General features: G+C 29.7%; 2 protein-coding genes across 3 annotated transcripts; one reads left to right on the top strand and one right to left on the bottom strand.

Annotated features, from left to right (window-relative positions):
* Window positions 1-2084: 2084 nt before the first annotated feature.
* On the bottom strand, window positions 2085-4210 carry LOC123204832 (NAC domain-containing protein 92-like). The gene is made up of 3 exons (XM_044621635.1): window positions 3958-4210; window positions 3462-3727; window positions 2085-2905 (listed from the first exon to the last, which is right to left on the bottom strand). The coding sequence occupies exons 1-3, from the start codon at window positions 4109-4111 to the stop codon at window positions 2390-2392; spliced, it is 936 nt and encodes a 311-aa protein (XP_044477570.1). The 5' UTR covers window positions 4112-4210; the 3' UTR covers window positions 2085-2389.
* An 8555-nt stretch (window positions 4211-12765) lies between these two features.
* Window positions 12766-18080, top strand: LOC123204107. Of its 2 annotated transcripts, none has more exons than XM_044620666.1 (6): window positions 12766-13026; window positions 13124-13569; window positions 13764-14120; window positions 14544-14918; window positions 15791-16014; window positions 16897-18080. In XM_044620666.1, the coding sequence occupies exons 1-6, from the start codon at window positions 12884-12886 to the stop codon at window positions 17140-17142; spliced, it is 1791 nt and encodes a 596-aa protein (XP_044476601.1). In that variant the 5' UTR covers window positions 12766-12883; the 3' UTR covers window positions 17143-18080. The 2 variants fall into 2 exon arrangements, with proteins under 2 accessions (XP_044476601.1, XP_044476600.1); XM_044620665.1 differs by having other exon boundaries at window positions 12768-13026; window positions 13758-14120.
* Window positions 18081-18979: the final 899 nt, after the last annotated feature.

Below are 18979 nucleotides of genomic sequence, written 5' to 3'. Positions count from 1 at the left end.
CCCATAGCAAACTAGAAAATTTTGCTTAATTTACATGACAGAACTGGCTGGTTATTCTCTTCTAAGAACGGCCTGGTCATTGATGTGATAAGGTAATTTTTATTACTCGGAAAGTTACTTTGTCCGAGTGCTAGTGCTCAAGAACTACGCTGAAAATCTGCAGTCACTTTGTTTGAGTGCTAGTTGTCACAGGCTAATGTCCCGTCGGCAAAACCTGTGGCGCATTAAGTGACAACTCTCATTAAGTCAACCTTTTAACACCGAACGCTACTCGAAACCCATTGGAAGTGTGCTATAAAATTAGAACTAGTGACCATAGGCCTTGTGGGTCAAATGAAATCCTTCCCGGCTGATGGGTTCGAAACAGCCCCTGCCGTGCTCACACCTGTCCACCTGTGACATAGTGTTCAAGAACTAGTGATCATTGGCCTGGTGGGTCAAACGAAATCCATCCCAGCTGATGGGTTCAAGGGGATTTGCAGAGACTGGTACGCCAGGGCTTCCCTATATCTTTGTAAGGCTGAAATCATGCTCAACGCCAATGCCTTCACAAGCTCCCTACACCATTGTGGCATCAAAACCTGTTTTACATATAAACATTGAAGTAATTATTATTATTTTTTTAAACTGAGAACCCGACTTAATTGTTGAACTGATAAACCTAAAATATAATGATCAGATTCACAATTATTACACCAAATTCGTTAGGGTCCACCTTGAAGTAATTAATTTTAACAAAACATGAAATGGCTTTTTAAGTTTTGGAGCAAGAGCAATACGAATGTAGGCTCCTCCAGGCCCAACCAATTTGATAGCTTCGAATGTTCATATTTTCAGCAAGTATAATACATTGCTAGTACTAAACATTAATAAATAGATGAAAAGGTTGTTTTATATTTACTAATATCAAAAATTATTAGTCGTAATAAATTTAATCATTTCATCAGATCACGTCAAGTTGATTTGTATGGAAGAATTTTCATAGAAAATGTCAATAATAATTTAATTTATAATAGAGCAAGGAAAAATTTAGAGGAAAATGATGAGAAGTAGACATGTCCAGAGTCAGGCCGGTCCTCTAGAAAAGGCACTTATGCACGAGTACCATTGTAAAAAATGTAAAAATAATTAAAAAATTTAAAAATAAATACGTATATAATATAACAGGTTGGGTCTATTAAAAACCCTAGAGATAAAATTCAAGATAGTTGACATAACCTATTGGCATGGTGATCCTAAATTCAGTTTGACACAACTTGTGTCTATGTGGAAAGTAATGTATTATTATGATCAATGCTCAATATTATAAGGTTAGAATCCCCACATTATAAATTTGATATTAATTGATGTTATGAAAAAAAATATGACAAAGTGAATGCAGTTTGTTCTTTAGAAGAATTAACTTAAGTACCTAACAAGGTTTTCCTCTGTTGAGATCAATGTTCTTTTTTCTAAACCGAGATCGAGTATTGATATGGTCAAAAGCGTAGTCTATTGATCGAACAATTTAATTGGTCAACTAGGCCGGTGAGTCCTATAACTTAAAATATGAAATGCATGGTTTTTAACCATTGACTTAATCAAGACATTAGCATATGGTCAAACCAATTTGATACAGTGGTTGAGCCTTAATTTGATACCATTCACTTGTTTCAAACTCGAATCAATATAGTCTAAAGGTTGAAATAAATTTTAGTTAGAATTAGATTTGAATTGAATCGAGTTTAAATATAAATGAGTTTAAACTCTGTTTAAAACTATAATAATCCATTCAAATTGGTTAAAGTTATCATTACAAATCACCAGTAGGGTGAATTGTTTTATCGTCAAGATGAATAATATTACTGAAAAGACGGACAATGGCACTGAGAGGGTTTCAGTTGAGTTAAAACTCTAATTTAAGTTTTCCTTTATCGAGCCAACACCAAACCAAGTCAAGTTGACTTGGTTCACATCCAATCATGTTTTAGCCATGACCCAAACCAAATTTGGCATCAATTACTAATTGAACCAATCGATCCAATCCAGGTTTGGCATCAATTCCTGATCGAACCAGCTAATCTAATCCATGTTTCAAATAGTGGTTGAGATCTTAATTAAATAACATTGATAATGAAGTTAATTAACACTAAACCAAATACAGACCATCCAATTCTTTGAACAGTTGATCGAACACAAGCAACAAGACATAATAATAAACCTAGCTAGAGAATTGAAACGCAAGATCTAATAGCTACAACATTATTTTCATATTTATTCCAGCGTTTTGTTGAAATTGAAAGGCTTGATCTTGAGTCACATCAATCCCTTTTTACTCGGTTGAAGATGATTAATTGACACAGGAAAGAAGTTTACACAGAACATGTTAGTTCAATTCGCCCGCACATTTTCACCACATGGAGTCCAGATTAAACGGTTGCTCCGGCTGTGATTGCGGCGGTGGCAGAGAATTATCTAATGAAGAAGAAGCTGGAAAACTCGAACTTAAATGATCACATTGCGGCAGCGGCTGAATTTCTCTAGCTGGGTTATAAGCACTTCTCAGTTGCAATGCCTTCAAAAGCAAGGAATTCATCGGGCTGAGCAAGCTTGAAGACCACCCCAGAGATGAAAGAGCACCGGCGGCAGCCTCCCTTGCCGCCGCCCACTTCATGTTCAAGTCTTGAATGCCCATGTTAAGATTATTGTTAGTGTTGTAACTTTGCGTTGGAATGCTGTTATTGAAGTAGCTAGGTAGATTTGTCATGGTGTTCAGATTTGGCATTTGGTCGATGTCTCCAAATTCATTGACCATTGAGTTTGTCTCGCATGGAGATCCCAGAGATGGCTGTGAGGATTGTGCTTGTTGGGGCTTCTTGACAGATGAATAACTCTTCTGGAAAACCCTACAAACTACCCATTCCTCCTGCAAGATTAAACATGAAAGTTTCAAAATAAGATTAACAACTTTTTTTTACTATAGATGAACATATTGGTTTATTATATCCTCCCTACATCATAAACCAATGGTTTCGGATGCAGGATCCATGTCTTATACATTACATTGGATCTTAACATTCCATCATACTTGTTAACCCATGCGCGTTGACTGTACGTTAGCTCATGTTAGTCCCAAAAGGACACTATAATATAAGATTCAAATATCATATTTTATATTTGAGATCCTAACATATACCATGCTCTATAGCTCATGCAAGCTAACTGTGCACTAACTCTTAGCTAGCACCAAGTAGACAATATAATGTTAAAGTCACCATTATATCACACGATTGTAATATAGAGATGTGATCGTCACTCTAATACTAAATGATATGAACTAGTATAAACCTTAAAGTAAACACACCTTAAAAGCTAAAATTGGAGAACCTAAACCCATATAGACCCAACATCAGAAACTCATATTTTCTTATATGAGAATCAAATCTTACACCTTGTATTTAGAATTCTAATAGAATATATACCTTAATAGATTTGAGAGCTTGTTTGTTTTCTAGCCTGTATTCATGCATAACCCAGTTGCTTTTTTCACCCTTGGGAGCTCTACCCTTGTAAAAAACTAGGGTTTTCTTCATCCCAACAAGAACTCCACCGCGAAATATTTCTTTGTCTTTCCCCGTGGTTTTCCAGTAGCCTGCTTCAGTGGCTCGATTTGTTCGAAGTCCAGTCGGGTATTTTCTATCTTTCATGTTGAAGAAATACCATTCTTTCTTCCCCATCGAAGCCTTGCCTGCAACAATAGTTAAAAATATATTTGCCCATTCAGTCACTGTCTCTGGGTACCAAACAGCAACAAACAGAAACTATTTGGTTCTTCATTTTGTTGTTTAAATAAGAAGACACCATTTACAAAACCAAAACCATAAATTCGTAGATATAGAATTCAGCCATATGCATACAATACAAAAGAGAAATTCTAAGGAAGGTGAAGAGATTTGAACTATAGGCAAAGCTAGCTACCTGGAAGCTCCCAAGGTTCACATTTGTTGAGATCAACATCTACAATAGCTTTCGAGGTGAAACTGATATCAGAAACCTTTCTTGTTAGATAATAAGTAATGAGTTCTTCATCGGTTGGATGAAACCGAAACCCCGGAGGCAGATTTTCCTCCATTGTTTTTTACACAGAATTAGAGCCCACAGGCTGTATTCTGGAGGGAGAAAAGCAACCAGAATCCCAAGTAGGGACGATGCTTAAAAATAATAAGCTTTTGCAGGATCAACAAGCTAAGATGGATGAGCTATTAATGGTGGGGTGTACTTTCTGTTGTATAATAACTCAAATCAACCTTGAAGAAGAAGCTGCAGCCATGGATTTAGTCTTTATTTAATCATGAATAATTACAGCTAACCCTTTGACAAAGATGGTGCATTGAACATATTGATTTTCTTTGTTGTTTCACTTACCAAAATGCCACCATTACTGTGCATCAGCTGAATTTTCCTTCTGATAAATTACTAAAATAACCATTCACATGTAGCATTGAGCCATTGACATTAAAAGGTGTTTGATTCAAAGTAATTAAAGATTACTTCGATAATTTATCTTTTATCAGTGACATTATTTTGTTTAATTTATTAATTAATAAAATATTTCAATAATTTTCTATTATCAATAGTGATGGGGATAATATTGATTTTGTAACAAAAAAACCTCAATTTCAATTAATATAACATATTACAAAAAAAATATTTTAGAATAATTATACCCAATATTCTTTAGGATATTTAAGTAAAATAATATTTTAGTATATTTTTATAATATCCAACCAAATACAATAGGGGTGGATACGAACTGAGTTGAGTTTAAACACCCCTTGGTTTGAGTTTGATTCGAATTTGTCGAGTCAACATTAAGATTGATTCGAATAAAAATGGTTCAATTTGAGTTTGACTCAAATTTATAGCTCAGATATGTGTCTTAAATTCATTATTTGAATTCATGGTTTATTGACAAAATGACGTCGTTTAATAATTATTTAACATAATTCGAATTGAATTATGACTCAAGTTTAAACAAAATCGAACAATCTATTTAGCTCGTGAGTTAAATCGAATCGAATTCTCTATAACTTGAGTTTAGTTCGGTTTTAAAACGAGCTAAATTTCTTAATTTTAGTTCGATTTATATTTGAAATAAACAAATTTGAATCGAATCAAATAGAACCAAACCAACTTGTTCGAATCCAATTCTAAATACGATAATATTTTATTCGTATTAATTTTCTAGGTAATATAAAATTACTCGAATGAAAGACACTTTGACAATCTTAATAAGTTAATTTACCCGATCATGAGACGAAAAAGTCTCCAGACTTTTTACAGATATATTTATAATATGATGCAATGACCTTATCAAAGACTTTTCATGAGAATTTATCAAATATTTAGCTAAGTATGAGAGGCAAAAATTTCTGTGCACGAGGGGTAGAGTCTTGTTTACACCAAATTAAATTGACACGTATTCTCTCTTCTATGATCCTGTGCAACCACCTTCACCCATTTCTACCCACCCAACCCTAAATAGTCCAATGGCAAAATCTTCTTAATTATCAACATCTTTCTTCAATAAATTATTGGCACTTGGCTGTTCAATCGTCATCCATCTCTGTCTCTTCGGTGCAATTCCGAAATTAAAACTAAGTTTTGTTTTAAATATGATTGTTTCTAGTGGGTATAGTTTATGTTGTCAACTTGAACATTCATCATATTCGCTGCAATGATGGTTAAAATAGAATTAATCCTTTTTAGTATTTGATTTGACAGTTTTTAGCTAGATTTGTTATCAAAACTTATGTTAAAATAGTTGATAAGACTTATTCTACAGGCATGAGTAAAAATAATTTCAGTTTTAAATATTTAATTAAATATTAAAATAATATAATATATATTTTGATGTTTTTAAATAAATAATAAAATAATATATAATTATATGATAATATATTATTCAAATATTTAAAAATAAATATACATAATATTATAAATATACAAAGATAGACATAAGTTAAAAATAGCATGAATAAATAGAATATTATATGAATGATCATAGTTATTAATATTCTATGAGACACGATACATATTATACGATATGATAAGATTCAAGTGTAAAACGATACGTATTATGAGTTGTATCAAATTAATACTATAAGATATATATTACTGGTATGGATTGATATATTTTTTAGAAAAAATGACAAATAACAAAAATATATATGAGAAATTTTATATTTTAAAAGGTGTTTGTGATATTTTCTAAAATAATAGCGTGTTAATTAGGTTTTTTAATTATTTTATTTTTTAAAAATTATATCATATAATACTCGATATATGATATAAAAAATTAGATTTTTGATATATAATATAATACATGATTCGATTACCATGTGATTGACACTTAGGGATCTTAATTTTGTGGTTACTGATGATGTCATATATAAGAAATATATTGATATAATTGTTCAATTCATGATGGTAAAACATAGTTTAAACTATATATATTAAGATTTTATTACTTAATCAAGTATTCATATGAATATATAATTATATAATTGAGTAAATTTAAATTAAGATAAAGTAATATTCAATTATATAATAATATATATTTAAAATTTTAATTAAACACTTAAAATTGGATAAATAAATAAAAAATTAATTGTAAAATAATATTGATGGACGGAGAAAGATTGAGGGGAGTGGTTACAATGTTCACCAACCCACACGACTGAATCTTTGGAACTTTTTCCTAAACCACTTTGTACTCAAAAGTTCAAACCTTATATTACTTTCAATCCTAACAAGGGCTAAAATCTCTCCAACATCTCATTTTCTTCTTGACTACAGTGCTTTGGGGGCTTCTAGAAACTCATAAGTCTCCTTAACAACTATTTCATTAATATTTATTTATTCTACAGATATCCCCACATGCTTTCTAAACTTGGAGATTCTAGAATCCCATCTCTAGATTTCATGCACAGAACCAATTTAATTAAGAAGATTGATTTTAATAGGAATTTAAAGTAAATGTAGATAATAATATTGGTGGGAAATTAGTAAAATATTAAAATTTTCAGAAAAAATGTCTGAGTTCGAGTTTCAGTCATTTCTTGTGAAACCTTGGTTTAAATTATTTAAACAAAAAAGAAAATGTTGAAAGAAACCCTAAAAAGTAATTTGAGTGGTAAAAAATAAACTTTTTCAAGTATAAGGATTTAAGTTCCACCATCAATATTTCAAAATTAAATTACTAATTTATCTACTATAATAATTATAGGGTTGATTATTAAATTTAGTATTTCATATGTTTAGATTAGTCAATTCAATCTCGAAAGAACGGCTTAGCTCAAGTAAAAATTTTTAAAAAAATATATTGCGAGAAGAATCCTAATGTGATGTCATTGAAAGCAATTAAGTGTGAGGGTGTTGAACATTAATTTGTCACATAGAAAATGATATTTTTAGGGTTGGATCTCAAGCTCATATTACGGCTTAAATTAAATGAATTAAGGTTAAATTGAAGTATCGGATTTGATTTTATAAATAAGTTAAGTTTGAATTTATTTGAATATTTAAGTTTGAGTTTGATTTGAGTTAAGTCTAAAAGTTAAAATACTTTTTAACCAATTTCGAACATCAATTCATTGATCTCGAACTCAACCTGCAAAACTTAATTCAAATCAAATCAACCCTAGAAACTTATAATATGAAATGAAAATGAATATTAAGTATTAGTAAACATTTGCTAGCCCAGTAAATGGGACTAATCATTTTCCTTTTACTTTTTGTCCTTTTCTAGGGGCTTCCATTAACGCTGTTGGCACGCACGACAAAATGTGTAGTTGAGTAAATATGTTATCATTTGGACGGTATAATATTTAATTCAAAAGGAAATTACTATTTAACCCTATTATATATAAATAACATATTAGCCATCGGGTTAATTAATTACTACTTGCAGACAAGCTGTTGTCTAATTAGTGTGGATTTGCAATAATTTAATCAATAAAACTATGTGTATCTATTTTTAGTACATAATTTATATATACAGATAAAATATTATCATGTGATTTGATGTTTCTTTATCATATGATGACACATGTTTTAAAATTACTTAATTACATCATAACACATTATTATATATATAAGTCACGTATCAAAAATGGGTATACATAATATTACTCTAATTTAATATAAAGTTATTAAATTTAAAGAAGAAGCCAAGAAGAAACAATTCTACCCAATTAAACCTAAAGAAAAAGGCATTTAAGATCAATATAATTGTTTGCATCATATGTTCTTAACGAGAAATATCTATGATTGAACCTTACATAATTATATGATAATGATGATCAGAATTAACTAAATAATTCCGTGTTCATTGTATAGGGTAATGAAAGGAAGTAAGTTCTTGGACGAGGTTTTCACTCGCATGCCAAGTTGATCTAGTAAAGAATATGTCTAATTATTGTTCATGTGTTAGGGGTTTCTTTTTACAAGTTGTGACAACAACATGCCTACTTATAACACTTAATCCAATGCACACTTTGCACCGTGTATTTATAATAGTGTTCCACATCATTAGGATGTCTTGTTGAACAAATTTGTATACATCGTTAAATTGATGACACATATTATAAATTAGCTCAAACATCTAAAATTACTTTTTACTTACATTTTGTCAATGAAAATGGTCTTACAATTCATTTTCTTTTACCCAAGAGTTTATCGATATTCTTGAGTCTATGGTATTCTTTGAGTCCCTTAAAAACAAAATCTTTCCCCTTTTTTTGAAAGTTTTCTTCACCACCTCCTTAGATTATATATATATATGTTTGATCATTGAGTTAATAATTATATTATGAATGTTGATATTCCAATCATCAAATCGAACCATATTAAAATCTCATATTTTATTTACTTTTATTATATTCTATTCATTACAAACCAGAATCTTATCGAAACTCTAATCGGTTCTACTATAATTTAACTTATGCTAACTTGGAATTATATATTTTCAATTGACTGATATATGAAATGTCAAACACATTAATATATAGTGTGCCTATTATACATCAAATTAACATGTGCTATATATTATGTGAATACCTAATTTGTACTTTGTCCCACTTATTATTATCTTATTTGATTATATTTATAATGAAACCTGCCCTTATTAGGTTTCTAAAAAATATGTGCCCTTAATGGGACAAACCATGAATTTGGAATAAAATAGTGGTAAAAATCATATCTCAAAACTTATTCAAACATCCTTAATTATTTTTGTTTTTTAATTTTACTTCTTTGTTTTAAAGTGATGTATATTTATCAATATTTAATGAAAGTCAAAGTAGGGTGACGCAGAATTGTTGACAATATTGATATATATAGCCGAAAGGAAGATGGGCTACGTCTACAATGGGCCACATTCAAATATGATTAAGCCCAAGGTATGCCAATAAGAAAATTGACTATTATTTTCTACTTTTCAATTATTCACTTATAGTTAAAAAAATAAAAGACAATATTATATTTAGACCAAAAAGATTCGTTCTCCCCCCAAGATTTGGTCTTCTCATGAGTCCATATACTCACAATTTTATTAAATTTTTTTTTTAGAGTTAAATATAAAATTATCATTTGAAAAAAAATTAAACTAAAATTTATCTCATTTCCTCTCTTACTTTAAAAACTAACAATTTCTTTCACTAATAGTTTTGAAAAGTTATATTTTCTTTATTAGGATTTGATTTTTTTGGTCACCAATTTTCGATAAACTTTGTCATCTTCAACCATATTCTCTCTATCTCTTAGTCTTTGTCGTCTCCCTCCTTGATTGTTTTTGTCTTAGAAGAAAATGATTGATTTTCATTTTAAAAAATTTTAATAGAAGAGTAAATATTTAGGTTTTGAAACTTTGAGAGGAGAGTTCGAGAATAAATCAAACCTTAGGTAGAAATAAGTCTTTTGGCCTTATAATTATAATAAAACTATATGTAGTCAATTTTAAGCATTTAATTACATGATAACATATAATTTAAAAATCTAATTAAATATTTATAACTGAATACATGACATATTTGATTTTATAATACTATTATAAATATGTAAATGGGAAATAAATCCTAAATAAGAAATAAGTGAAGATGAAGTAAAACTATTCAGCCAATATTTATTGATTCAATTTAGTGGTTAATTTATGTTTTTTAACGATTTTTTTCTTTTTTTAACAAATATTATTTCTAACCGACTCATTATCAATTCGAATTAGTCATTATAGATTCAGATTGAGTTTGCTCTTGTTCAAATTTGACTTAAACCGAACCCTATCATAATTTTTAGGTAATTAATAATTAATTAAGCACCAGCTCTCACTTTATATTACTGCAAATGGGTTGCCTGCACACTTCCATAATATAAAATTATAATGAAGCAGACAGCATCAAATAAAATGAATTATATACTTAATGGGCAAGTTAAGGACAAAAAACTGCAAAATAAAATAAAATTTCTAAGAGAAGTTTCACAAATCAATCAGCTTTTAGAAAGCCTCTTTAATTGTTCCACCGAGAGGCAAAGTACCATCGGCTGCCAAGTCTCTCCATATATAATATTTTACATAAATTATATTAATCAATATCGAAATAAATTCATAATTTTGGACGTTAAATTTATACCATCAAAAATTAGATTAATCAGTGTCAAATCTGAATTAATATAAGTAACTGAATTTATATTATTAATATTAATAGAAAACTCTAAATGTACATACGGTTCAATTAATTTTTTATTATTAAAAAAAAATGAATGGTTACCATAAAAATATAATACTCAAAAAATTATTAGATATAAATTATTATAAAAATTGATATATAGATATAAAAAAATATTATATTTAGTTGATTATTTAATAAAATAATTATAAAATGTTATTTTACTTAAATATAATTAGATATAATTATTTTAAAATATTCTTTATATTACTTGTTATATTAATTGAAATTGAAAATATTTTGTTTTAAAAATTAAGAAATAATGATATAATAATAATAAAATAAATATTATTTTGATAATAATATATTTTTTCATAATAAGGAAACTTACCCAAGGTGGACCACCCTGAAGGTAATGAGGAACTCTAACCAAGATGGACCACCCCTTTAGAGTCAAACTAACCAATATCTAACCCTACGATCACGATACTAGATTAGTTAAAAGAGAGACTTTAGCTTAAGGTCTCTACTTTGAAGTCACACTTTTTTATCATCAAAATCATCTTTTACAGACACATAAGTGATAATTAAATTATTTTTTATATTACCTATCACATTAATAGTGATAATAAAAAATTATCGAAATATTTTATTACTAATAAACCAAATAAATAATAATAGTAATAAAAGATAAACTACAGTACTCTCTATATATCATGAACCAATCACCTCATAGTTATACGTAATTAATATATAACCCAAATTGTGTGATTAATTACATTACAAGGTTTGAATAATCTTTCTTAAAAGTTGTGATTAATATTTTGAAAAAAGCTAGTAAGAGATAGAACATGGATGCGTGTGGCGAGGTTTTGGTCTCTTCTTTTGAATTTTGTTTATTAATTTGGAGGGTGGTCTTTTTATATAAACTAGGGTTTATATTTTCTCAGTATGTTACACGATTTCCATACTTTTAATGCAAAGGGCATTCCAAATTATTCCCATAGCTAGCTTTAATTTGTTTTATGTGCAAAAATAGCACATGTCAAAAGAAAATCTAACTCTTATTTTTTGACCTCCACAATTCGATCTTGACAAGAAATAACTAAAGTGAGATCTTTTTATTTTTAATTTGTAATGTTTGGTTGAAATGTTTTTTTTTCCCCTTATTTAAGGTTTAAGTTTGAGAAAAAAAAAAACTTTTTTAAGTGCTTCCTAAACTCCAAAATGCTTTCAAAATATTTCTATAAGAAATATTTTTATGTATGTTATATTGTGGTGTTAGATTTTTAGAATGTTCTATATTGATTTATAATAAGTACCAATTTGAATATTAATGATAATGTATTATTATATGATTAAATAATTTATTATTAATTCAAAATTAAATAATTAAATAATAATATATTATTATTGATACTTTTTATACGTGTACATAGTATTATGGATCAAAATTTCATAAGAGAAAGTAGGGCTGCAAATGAGTTGAGCCACTTATAAATTACTCATGGCTTGCCTCGAGCTCGATTTGTGTGTGTTAGTAATTTCTATCTTAAGCTTGATTCCACAACTTCTGAGCTTGTCAAGCTCGAGTTTTGCATAAACACAATCAAACTAAGCTTGATCCCAACAGTACTTGGTCAGCTCAATTGTAATCCTAAGAGAAAGTGAGAGAGATAAGGGGAGAGAGAGTTATATTTTATACAACTATAATTGTAAATGTTTTTATAATTTGGATAAGAGCGATGTTATGTCCATCCAGTTTTGTGTACTTACAATATATATTAATTTATATAATGTGTCATTATGTAATTAAATAATTTTGAATTAAACATAAATTAACATTCAATTAAATAATGACACATTATTGTTAGTACACAAATAATTATTCATGTTGATTAGTACATATAATTTTACCTAAATCTGAAGCAAGACAACCTCGTTAAGTTAGAGTAGCACTATGTGCAGAAACAATAAACACCCAAAGCAACCAAAGCAAAACAACCCCATTTCCAAGAAGAGAAATGGATAATCAATTTTTAGTAAACTAAATAGAATGATTTGTAAAGAAAGCAACCAAAGCACGCACTTTTAATTTCTTTCTAGGACTTCACACTTTGCTTTGCATTAGAAATAATTTACACCTCACTTTGCAGCTACCCACCGCTCGAAACAAAAAAATGCAATGTTCAGAAGAAACTCTCGCTAGTTTCTTCTACAATGTCTCCAGCCTCTCCTTTCTTCTTCTCCTTTTCATCTACTACTCGTCCATCTCCCTCTTCAAGTTCTTCCACTTCATCGGCAGTTACCCTTTAATCCAAAGGTCTAAACGTCTTCTCATATATCATTGTGTTAATTATAATTACTTTTATGAAATGATTGTGTTTCTGATTTTTTTTTCTTTTTGCTTTTTTGTGTAGAACTCAGAGTGAGTACGATTACAGTTTGTATTCGGATGAAGATGGCGAGGAGGAGGAAGAAGAAGTTTGTACGGAAAAAGATCACTTGGTGGCAGACATAATCCACGGCGGCGAATCACTTGTATTTCTGCATAACAACGCCGTCCACCGGAGCCAACAAATTCATGTTCAGGAATTTATTAACCAGGAAGATGACAAAGTCGTTGAAGATCATCAAGAATATCAAAGTTTTGATAGCTCTCAATATTCAGCTCTAGACTCATCACCATGCTCAGAATCTGAACATGAAGGCGATCATGATGATGATGAGCTTGAAGAAGAAGAAGAAGAAGAAGAGATCCCACCAACGGAATCCGATTCAGCCTACAATTCCGTTCCAAATCACGACGGCGCCACCACCCCAATTCCCAGCAGTGGTTTTGTAGAAAATGACCAAAACTGTTACGGTATAAACACTTATTGGAAGAGTAGCACTATGCCTTCATGTGATTGAGTGTTGTTTTATCTACAATACTAAATCACTCAATTATACAATGATAAATCAATGTTTGTGCATAAATTTATGTTTGTTTGTATATATAGTTTTATTGGTGTTGTTTTATTAATTTATATGATCCTGATTATGTATATACAGTTGCAGAAACTGTTTTACATCAAGAAACTGAGATCAAGAAGGAGGAGAAATTTTTTACAGGAGATGGAAATTATGTAATTTTGACGAGAACCCAGGTGGATTCTAGCAGGAAGATTCAAGTTGAAGAAAAGGATATTATTGATGAAGAGATCTATGGTGACTCGTGTACTAATGGGTCTACTTCTAAAAGCTCATCTGAATGGAGGAGCTCCATCAATTGCAGAGATTCAGGAACTGAAGATCCTTTCTCTTCTTCCTCCAGAAGAAGCTGCCCCAAGTGGGAATCCTACACGGTTTTTCAGAAATATGATGAAGAAATGATGTCCCTCGACAAAGTTAGCGCACAAAAACTCCATGAAACAGGTTAAAATTTCCGCCACGTTTCAAGAGAAGAAACGCTTTTCTTTTCCTTATTTTTAAACAAATAAAATCAATTTCATTTTTCACTCTATTTTCACTCTATTTCGTAATTTTGAACCCCAACTTTGATTTGTCTCCTCTCCGCTCTAGCATCAGAAGTTTCTTTCCACTCCAACATATTAAAACTCATCTCTTTTCTATCTCTAACTTCTCTGATGGTTAGCAAATACAAAAACAAAAGATTTTATCAAATTTGATATACATGGTTTATTTGGTTGTTGATTTTTATATTTACATATTTGTCTACATTTCCGTATTCCAATATTCTTTAGAAAATACGTTTCCATTTCCATATTTCCATGTTTCCGTGTCTCCATTTCCATGCCACATAAATCAAAACTAAATCGTTTCCCCCTTTATTTTCAGAATCACTAAGATCCATTCAAGCCCGTCCAAGGTCAATTTCGGAGAGAATCATTCACAAGTTTTCAACAGTAAATAAGCAACCTTCGAGCATCCGCCACAACCCATACCATGAACTGGAAGCGGCATATGTAGCTCAGATTTGCCTGACATGGGAGGCTCTAAACTGGAACTACAAGAACTTTCAACGTAAAAGAGCTTCAAAACGAGACTTTGACCCCGGCTGCCCCGCCCACATTGCGCAGCAGTTTCAGCAATTTCAGGTTCTTTTGCAGCGATACATAGAAAACGAGCCCTATGAACAAGGAAGACGACCTGAGGTATATGCAAGGATGAGGCTTTTGGCTCCAAAGTTGCTTCTGGTTCCGGAATATCGAGGTAATTTAATTTGTTGTTCTTTTATTATAATTTATTTAAGAGTGAATCACATATTCCCACCCAAGGTTTGACCTTAGAACACTTTTCCACCCTAAGTTGGCAGAAATAACACTTTTCCATCCAAAATTAAACAGAAATAACATTTTCCACCCAAGATTAAACTATATTAATGAAACAACAAAATTAGAAAGTGAAATTATAATTTTATCCCTATTATTTCATTTTTTAAAATTATCATATAACCTTGAATTAATAAAAATAATAATAATAAAAAAGATTCTTTTAAATATTCAAATTATGTAAGAAATTCATTATTTTTTATTCCTTTAACCAGCACTCATCTTCTCTTTTCCTTTAGAGAATAGTGTCGTTGTCATATAATTGTATATCAGAGAGTAAACATAATTTTTAAACAATATTGGGTTATTTTTGAAATTTTTTGAAATATTATCTACCCCTAATAATTTAAAAAATAATAATTTCTCCCCCAAAGAATTCAAGCAGCTAGTTATAGATTTAAATATCATATTACAACTATTGAGACAATAATAGTTTTAAAATATATAAGTTTTGAAAAAATTTCAAAGATTAATTTATTATTTTTAAACATTTGTAAAGGTTCAATTATTATGTTGAAAACCTATGAATCTTATAGATAGTTGTTTTTTCAAATTAATGGATAATAAAATTATTATTTTACCCTTTTGTGGTAAATTCTTTTTATACAAAGGTTGATTTTCTGTACAACATGCCAATTAAGAGTGAAAAAAATTCTTAGGCCAAACATTGGGTGGGAAAGTGTAATTTACTATTTATTTAATTGTTTATTGGGATATGCAAAGTAATGGTTTTTTCAATTTTATGCTCTAAAGATTCTGAGGATGATCAATTGAAGGATGAAGGATTTGCCTCCAGAATTACGTCGCCTGCATTTATTATAATAATGGAAGAAGGAATCAGGACGTTCATGAATTTTCTCAAGGCGGATAAAGAGAAAGCCTGTCAAATTCTCAGGTCATTCTTTGGCAGAACCAGAAAGCGAAGAGCCTCGGTGGATCCGACTCTGCTTCAACTCATGAAGAAAGTCAATAAGAAAGTAAGCCTCTAAAAACCTTTAAAATATTCTTTAATGACTGAATCACATATCCCACCCAAAGTTTGACCTTATAACTATTTTTATCCTAAGTTAGTATAAATAACACTTTCTCCCTTAAAATCAAAATAAGTAACACTTTCTACCCAAAATAACAACAGTATTAAGATGTAAATTTATAATTTTATCCATACTATTTCTTTTTTAATAATTATTATATAGCCTTAAATTAACAACATTAAAAAAACCCTTTAAATGTCTAAATTATATAAAAAGTTTTATATTTCTCTTTCATTCACTCTCATCCCTTTTTTTATAAAATAAATAGAGTGTTTTTGTTGTATATTTGTATATCGAAGGATTAATTGTAGTTTTTAAAAATATTAAGGGTTTTTAAAAATTTTTAGGGGGTTATTGAAAATCCAAAAAAGTTTGGGGTCTTTTAAAAAATTTTGAAATATTAGTCTGCCCCTTATTAGTTTCAAAAAATGATAGTTTCATCCCAAAGAATTGAAGAGAATCCAATAAATTATAGGTGTAAATGTCATATTACAACTATTAGAGTTATATCATAGTTTCAAATTATATGGGGTTTGAAAAAGTTTCGAAAAAAGAATTGTGAATTTTTAAAAGTTAAATTGTCATATTTAAAATGTTTGAGTTTGATAGAAAGTTATTAATTTTTTATTTCAAAATTAATAGATGATAAAGTGATTATTTTGCTTTTACATTATTAGTTTTTTTTATTTTTAACCGAGTTTGATTTTAAGTAAAAAATATTATTTATGTGAATTAGGAGTGGAAAAGTGTTTTTAGATCAAGCCTTGGGTTAAGAAATATTATTTATTTTTATTTAATTAATTACTTTCTTTTGATGACGAGCAGAAGAAGACAAAGGTGAAAGATCTCCGACGGTCGATGAAATGCATAAGGAGGAGAAAGCTGACGGCGGATGAGGAGGTGGAGATTCTGATGGCTTTAATAGACTTGAAAGTGGTGTCTAGGGTTTTGAGAATGAATGATATAAGTGAAGAACAGTTGCATTGGTGTGAAGAGAAGATGAGCAAAGTGAGTGTCATGGAAGGCAAATTACAAAGAGATTCCTCTCCACTTTTCTTCCCTGCACATTGAAGACCCACTTTACACGTCACAAATATTGCTTCCTGACTAGATCATGAATATGAATTTCTGGATAGAATAAAACTATACATACAAACAAATTATACAAACTTATTCGTACAAACTGAGAAAGCAGCTTGTGACCAAGTGATGTGATTATTTACCTTTTTTCTCTCACTTCAAAATCATACAATCAAATACTATAATCTCAGTTTGTACAAATAAATTATATAATTTGTTTGTGCATATAGTATTATTCTTATGAGTAATATTATACGTATCTATTTTGAGTATATAAATTAGTACACACTTAATGTTTGTCATCATGTGTTTGGGTGTAAGTTTTTCCTTAATTCTAAACCACCAATTATAGGATGACATACATTAAATTTGTATCTATTTATATATTCAAAATGAACACGTATATTTTGTTATACTCTTCTAGATATTCTGAATATTCTAAACCCTAAACACATTTTGTAAATATTATACATAAAAGTCAGATGAACCCATTTCGTCATCGATAAGAATCTGTTCAACAGGCGGCCTTCGACTTTATTTTTCTTTGTAAAAGATGGATACAGAAAGGGCCTACAAATCCAAGTGGCTGCATGTGAGTGACATGGAAGTTGGGATATGGATTGAAGAAAGTGAAAGAGGAGAGACGAAGCAAAGAAGAAGAAGATAGAGACAAGGGTAGCTTTAGTTTGCTTTAATATATATAGCTTTATTGTTGTCTTTTGAATTAGGGTTTATCTTTAAGGGAGATTTGATGAGGTGACTTAAAAGAAGAGAAGAGGAGAGAAGAGAAAGCAAAGCTACCGTGGAATAAAAGAAGGGCACATGGTTATACTCAAAAGGATTATTTGTAGTGATATCACATGACCCACTTAGTTTGGGAATTTAAATTATAAATATAAATGAATAAAATTTTCCCATTTTTTGATGTATCTAGATTATGTAAAAGTCATTGCATATATTTCTTTATATTTCTTGTCATTTTCATTGATTCTTTATATTCTTCATCTGATTCCATTAAAGTTAGAGGAGATTATTGTTATTTAATTGTCACAATCTTGCTGTGTGCTTCAACTAAAGAAGCTTCGCATATTTGAAATAGGGATATTCCAAATGCACGAATGATGCAATAAGATACAGAAAATATTTATGTATGAATTCTTGGGTAACATGCAACGGAACCTCATAGTATATCACAATTAGACTAATCACCTAACGTAAGATAATCTTACAATAACGTTAACACGTGTTCACGATTATATTATTGACAATTTTTAAAATACATTTTGATAGTGTAAATGGTGTTTACAAGAGATATTGTGCTAAGAATGAATCAATTTTGAGGGAAACACCTACGAAGGATAATTGGATATCTTAAGAGCCTCCTTACATATCTTAGGTTATTTAGTATGTTTGATCATACTATCTTCTTTTTTCCTCTTCCTCCCCTTCTTTCATCTAAGTGATCTTATCATTTACAATTTAAATTTATATTAAATAATAGCTTCATATTACATTATGTGAAAAATAGGATAATGATATTGTTCCAATATAATAGAAAGTTATTGTTTTCCCACAATGATATAAGATAAGAAATTAATGTAGACTAACATGTTGCTTTCTCTAGGTGAAGAACGTCCACCCATAATGTTGAGTACTAGTCATTGTATTTGTTGCTAGTCCCTCATGATGAGTTTTACCATATGATATATGTTAATATGTTTTCGCATATGCACATATACATATAAAAAATGAAGAAGATTACTCTTCCTATTTAGATAAGTATAAGGAAGTTTATCCATAGTATTTAATTCTGGTAAAATTTAGAAAT

This window comes from Mangifera indica, chromosome 20 (assembly GCF_011075055.1).
Source record: "Mangifera indica cultivar Alphonso chromosome 20, CATAS_Mindica_2.1, whole genome shotgun sequence".
In the NCBI taxonomy this organism is placed as follows: domain Eukaryota; kingdom Viridiplantae; phylum Streptophyta; class Magnoliopsida; order Sapindales; family Anacardiaceae; genus Mangifera; species Mangifera indica.
Note: the sequence above shows the minus strand (reverse complement) of the source record. Positions and strands in the feature narration are given on the sequence as shown.

Coding starts and splice junctions, on each gene's coding strand:
- LOC123204107 (XM_044620665.1), top strand. CDS start 12,884: ATGCAATGTTCAGAAGAAACTCTCGCTAGTTTCTTCTACAATGTCTCC. Junction 14,121..14,543: donor ACAAAAACTCCATGAAACAG/GTTAAAATTTCC, acceptor CTTTATTTTCAG/AATCACTAAGATCCATTCAA. Junction 14,919..15,790: donor TCTGGTTCCGGAATATCGAG/GTAATTTAATTT, acceptor TATGCTCTAAAG/ATTCTGAGGATGATCAATTG.
- LOC123204832 (XM_044621635.1), bottom strand. CDS start 4,111: ATGGAGGAAAATCTGCCTCCGGGGTTTCGGTTTCATCCAACCGATGAA. Junction 3,728..3,957: donor TGAACCTTGGGAGCTTCCAG/GTAGCTAGCTTT, acceptor CTATTGTTGCAG/GCAAGGCTTCGATGGGGAAG. Junction 2,906..3,461: donor AAGCTCTCAAATCTATTAAG/GTATATATTCTA, acceptor TTAATCTTGCAG/GAGGAATGGGTAGTTTGTAG.